Source organism: Myotis myotis, unplaced genomic scaffold (genome assembly GCF_014108235.1).
Source record: "Myotis myotis isolate mMyoMyo1 unplaced genomic scaffold, mMyoMyo1.p scaffold_m19_p_27, whole genome shotgun sequence".
Taxonomy (NCBI): domain Eukaryota; kingdom Metazoa; phylum Chordata; class Mammalia; order Chiroptera; family Vespertilionidae; genus Myotis; species Myotis myotis.
This window is the reverse complement of record NW_023416332.1, coordinates 2,723,320-2,728,239: the sequence shown is the minus strand read 5'-3', so window position 1 is coordinate 2,728,239 and position 4,920 is coordinate 2,723,320. Positions and strand designations below refer to the sequence as shown.

The following is a 4,920-nucleotide window of genomic DNA, read 5'->3' as shown; positions in this document are numbered from 1 at the left end:
CCCCTGACCCGTCCCGCGCGTGCCCATCACCTCGCTCAGCTTGCGTCCCATTGGCCATTGCGTGGCCCACCTACCCGCCCCCGACGTGGCAAACACATGTGCACCGGGGCGCCAGCCCGGGGGACCCTGCGGACGGGGCGGGGGGGGGGGGGGGGGCGTGCCGGTGGGCGGCGCTCCCGGGTCGCGACCTGGGCGCTGTCCGCGGTGCTGAGCGCCGGCGGGGGCTCCCGGGGCTCCCGGGCCGGGCGCCATGGGGAACCGCAGCGCCGCAGAAGCCGACGGGCTGCTCGGGGGGCGGGGAGCGGGCGGCGGCGCGGGGGCGGCGGCGGCGCTGGTGGGGGGCGTGCTGCTCATCGGCGCGGTGCTCGCGGGGAACTCGCTCGTGTGCGTGAGCGTGGCGGCCGAGCGCGCCCTGCAGACGCCCACCAACTACTTCATCGTGAGCCTGGCGGCCGCGGACCTGCTGCTCGCCCTGCTCGTGCTGCCGCTGTTCGTCTACTCCGAGGTGAGCGCGGAGCCCACGCGCGGCGCCCCCTCCCGCTCCTTCGTGCCCTGTCCCCGCCACGCGACGACCCAGCGTGACCCTGCCTCTTGCCTTCCCAGGAGCCCTTCCTGTCTTAGCGTTTGTTACCACCCAAGAGGGGCCTCTGTCCTTCAAGCCGGGGACCCCACGGCAGGCGACTGGGGCGGCCCAGGCGCACCCCCCCCGCCCCCCCCGCGGGGCCTCACCTCCCAGGGAGCCGGCTGGACAGGCAGGGTCAGGCTTCCCCCGCCCGCTCCCCCTGGGGCACAGACACACATCACTGCACAGGCCACAGCCGCGCGTGACCAAGATCACACACTCATGCAACCCACGGAAGGAGCCCCCCATTCGTGCACAGGCGCAGCCACCGTGGGAGGGGCAGTGAAGGGGGGGAGGAGGTCTGGGGGGACAGCAGAACTGAGGGGGTGGCTGTGGGGTCTAGTGGCCTCGTGGAGAACCGGGCGGGCCTCCGCTCTAGACCCAGCCTGGGCCTGGGGGGCCCCAGGTGCCATCCCTTCCACTCCAAGGCCTGGGCGGAGAAGCTGCTGGGGCAGAGGCCAGCGGGGCAAGGACATGCATGGCCTGCGGTTCCGAGAGCCGCAGCAGACGTCACCGTGCAGGTCTTAAGCTCCTAATCGTCCCGAATCAGCGGGAGGGGATTTAGATGGACGGGGTGGGGGTGGGGGCTGTCTGCTCCTTTGCCCGTGGCGGGGGCGCTGGGTACAGTGAGGAGGCCTTGATATTTTTAATTCGTTTGTTTTCCGGACAATTTCACAGGCGAGGGCACAGAAGTGAAGCCATTTGTCCAAAACCCCAGAGCAGTGGCAGCTTATCCCCAGACCGACTCTCAGCCGTGCTCTGGGGAGACAAGAGCGGCGGGCGGCCCTCAGGGCAGCCCGGGGTGGGGACCCCCTGGGCCCCATGTCATCAGAGATCAGGGTCCACTCCCCCCGTCCCCCTGACCTCCCAGGCCTTTCCCAGTTCCAACAAAAGGAGGCGCGGGGGGGACCCGGCCACGGGCTGCGGCCTGGGCCTGGCTGGGGAGTCAGCGCGTCGTGTCCCTTGTTGCTGCCCGCCCCCTCCTCTCGGCCCAGGTCCAGGGCGGTGTGTGGCTGCTGAGCCCCCGCCTCTGCGACGCACTCATGGCCATGGACGTCATGCTGTGCACCGCTTCCATCTTCAACCTGTGCGCCATCAGCGTGGACAGGTGGGCGCCCCCAGCTCCCGCCCCCTTAACTGTCCCCGCCCCCAGCTCCCTGTCCCTCTCCTCGGGCCCCGCCCCCAGCTCCCTGTCCCTCTCCTCTGACCCCGCCCCCAGCTTCCTGTCCCTCTCCTCAGACCCCGCCCCCAGCTCCCTGTCCCTCTCCTCTGACCCGCCCCCAGCTCCCTGTCCCTCTCCTCTGACCCCGCCCCCAGCTCCCTGTCCCTCTCCTCTGACCCCGCCCCCAGCTTCCTGTCCCTCTCCTCTGACCCGCCCCCAGCTCCCTGTCCCTCTCCTCTGACCCGCCCCCAGCTCCCTGTCCCTCTCCTCTGACCCCGCCCCCAGCTCCCTGTCCCTCTCCTCTGACCCGCCCCCAGCTCCCTGTCCCTCTCCTCTGACCCGCCCCCAGCTCCCTGTCCCTCTCCTCTGACCCCGCCCCCAGCTCCCTGTCCCTCTCCTCTGACCCCGCCCCCAGCTCCCTGTCCCTCTCCTCTGACCCCGCCCCCAGCTCCCTGTCCCTCTCCTCTGACCCCGCCCCCAGCTCCCTGTCCCTCTCCTCTGACCCCGCCCCCAGCTTCCTGTCCCTCTCCTCTGACCCGCCCCCAGCTTCCTGTCCCTCTCCTCTGACCCCGCCTCCAGCTCCCTGTCCCTCTCCTCGGGCCCCGCCCCCAGCGCCCTGTCCCTCGCCTCTGACCCCGCCCCCAGCTCCCTGTCCCTCTCCTCTGACCCCGCCCCCAGCTCCCTGTCCCTCTCCTCAGACCCCGCCCCCAGCTCCCTGTCCCTCTCCTCTGACCCGCCCCCAGCTTCCTGTCCCTCTCCTCTGACCCCGCCTCCAGCTCCCTGTCCCTCTCCTCTGACCCGCCCCCAGCTCCCTGTCCCTCTCCTCTGACCCGCCCCCAGCTCCCTGTCCCTCTCCTCGGGCCCCGCCCCCAGCTCCCTGTCCCTCTCCTCTGACCCGCCCCCAGCTCCCTGTCCCTCTCCTCTGACCCGCCCCCAGCTCCCTGTCCCTCTCCTCTGACCCGCCCCCAGCTCCCTGTCCCTCTCCTCTGACCCGCCCCCAGCTCCCTGTCCCTCTCCTCTGACCCGCCCCCAGCTCCCTGTCCCTCTCCTCTGACCCGCCCCCAGCTCCCTGTCCCTCTCCTCGGGCCCCGCCCCCAGCTCCCTGTCCCTCTCCTCTGACCCCGCCCCCAGCTCCCTGTCCCTCTCCTCTGACCCCGCCCCCAGCTCCCTGTCCCTCTCCTCTGACCCCGCCCCCAGCTCCCTGTCCCTCTCCTCTGACCCCGCCCCCAGCTCCCTGTCCCTCTCCTCGGGCCCCGCCCCCAGCTCCCTGTCCCTCTCCTCTGACCCCGCCTCCAGCTCCCTGTCCCTCTCCTCTGACCCCGCCCCCAGCTCCCTGTCCCTCTCCTCGGGCCCCGCCCCCAGCTCCCTGTCCCTCTCCTCTGACCCGCCCCCAGCTTCCTGTCCCTCTCCTCTGACCCCGCCCCCAGCTCCCTGTCCCTCTCCTCTGACCCCGCCCCCAGCTCCCTGTCCCTCTCCTCTGACCCGCCCCCAGCTCCCTGTCCCTCTCCTCTGACCCCGCCCCCAGCTCCCTGTCCCTCTCCTCTGACCCGCCCCCAGCTCCCTGTCCCTCTCCTCTGACCCGCCCCCAGCTCCCTGTCCCTCTCCTCTGACCCGCCCCCAGCTCCCTGTCCCTCTCCTCTGACCCGCCCCCAGCTCCCTGTCCCTCTCCTCTGACCCCGCCCCCAGCTCCCTGTCCCTCTCCTCTGACCCGCCCCCAGCTCCCTGTCCCTCTCCTCTGACCCGCCCCCAGCTCCCTGTCCCTCTCCTCTGACCCGCCCCCAGCTCCCTGTCCCTCTCCTCTGACCCGCCCCCAGCTCCCTGTCCCTCTCCTCTGACCCGCCCCCAGCTCCCTGTCTCCTCTGACCCCGCCTCCAGCTCCCTGTCCCTCTCCTCTGACCCGCCCCCAGCTCCCTGTCCCTCTCCTCTGACCCGCCCCCAGCTCCCTGTCCCTCTCCTCGGGCCCCGCCCCCAGCTCCCTGTCCCTCTCCTCTGACCCGCCCCCAGCTTCCTGTCCCTCTCCTCTGACCCGCCCCCAGCTCCCTGTCCTCTCCTCTGACCCGCCCCCAGCTCCCTGTCCCTCTCCTCGGGCCCCGCCCCCAGCTCCCTGTCCCTCTCCTCTGACCCCGCCCCCAGCTCCCTGTCCCTCTCCTCTGACCCCGCCCCCAGCTCCCCACAAGTCCCGCCGCCCTGCCCGTGCTCCCCGCAGGTTCGTGGCCGTGGCCGTGCCCCTGCGCTACAACCGCCAGGGCCGAGGCGGGCGGCAGCTGCTGCTCATCGGCGCCACGTGGCTGCTGGCGGCGGCGGTGGCGGCGCCCGTGCTGTGCGGCCTCAACGACACGCGCGGCCGCGACCCCACCGCGTGCCGCCTGGAGGACCGCGCCTACGTGGTCTACTCGTCCGTGTGCTCCTTCCTCCTGCCCTGCCCGCTCATGCTGCTGCTCTACTGGGCCACCTTCCGGGGCCTGCGGCGCTGGGGGGCCGCGCGCCGCGCCAAACTGCACGCCCGCGCGCCCCGCCGGCCCAGCGGCCCCGGCCCGCCGCCTCCCGCCGCCGCCGCGCCCCCCGAGGCCGGCCCGCCCCCGCCCCCGCCGCAAGCCCGCAGGAGCCGCGCCAAGATCACCAGCCGGGAGCGCAAGGCCATGAGGGTCCTGCCCGTGGTGGTCGGTGGGTGCCCGCCCCTGGGGCGGGGGGCGGCGGCCCGGGGCCCCGTGGGCTCTGCAGGGCCCTGGCTCACTTCGCCCCCCCCCCAACCCCCCCCGGCCCAGGGGCCTTCCTGGTTTGCTGGACGCCCTTCTTCGTGGTGCACATCACGCGGGCGCTGTGCCCCGCCTGCGCCGTGCCCCCGCGGCTGGTCAGCGCGGTCACCTGGCTGGGCTACCTGAACAGCGCCCTCAACCCGCTCATCTACACGGTCTTCAACGCCGAGTTCCGCACCGTCTTCCGCAAGGCCCTGCGCCCCTGCAGCTGAGCAGAGCACCCCCCCACCCCGCCCCCAGCCGTCTCTGAGCTCCCACCTTGCCTCAGGGGCCAGGCCCTGGCCAGGGGGGGTCGATTCCGATTCCTGGTCAGGAGGCAGCCAATCAATGGTTCTCTCTTATCACTGATGTTTCTCTCTCTCCCTTCCTCTCTGAAATCA

General features: G+C 72.4%; 1 protein-coding gene across 1 annotated transcript; it reads left to right on the top strand.

The window, feature by feature from the left end:
- The first annotated feature begins 250 nt into the window (after positions 1–250).
- DRD4 (dopamine receptor D4) lies at positions 251–4,920 on the top strand. The gene is made up of 4 exons (XM_036295707.1): positions 251–505; positions 1,618–1,730; positions 3,991–4,448; positions 4,550–4,920. Exons 1-4 carry the CDS (start codon positions 251–253, stop codon positions 4,750–4,752), a joined length of 1,029 nt encoding a protein of 342 aa, XP_036151600.1. The 3' UTR covers positions 4,753–4,920.

What these genes read in the sequence shown, in the direction of transcription:
- DRD4 (XM_036295707.1), top strand. Translation starts at nt 251, where the DNA reads ATGGGGAACCGCAGCGCCGCAGAAGCCGACGGGCTGCTCGGGGGGCGG. An exon ending in CGCTGTTCGTCTACTCCGAG is followed by an intron (nt 506 to 1,617) that starts GTGAGCGCGGAG and finishes CTCTCGGCCCAG; the next exon opens with GTCCAGGGCGGTGTGTGGCT. An exon ending in TGCGCCATCAGCGTGGACAG is followed by an intron (nt 1,731 to 3,990) that starts GTGGGCGCCCCC and finishes TGCTCCCCGCAG; the next exon opens with GTTCGTGGCCGTGGCCGTGC.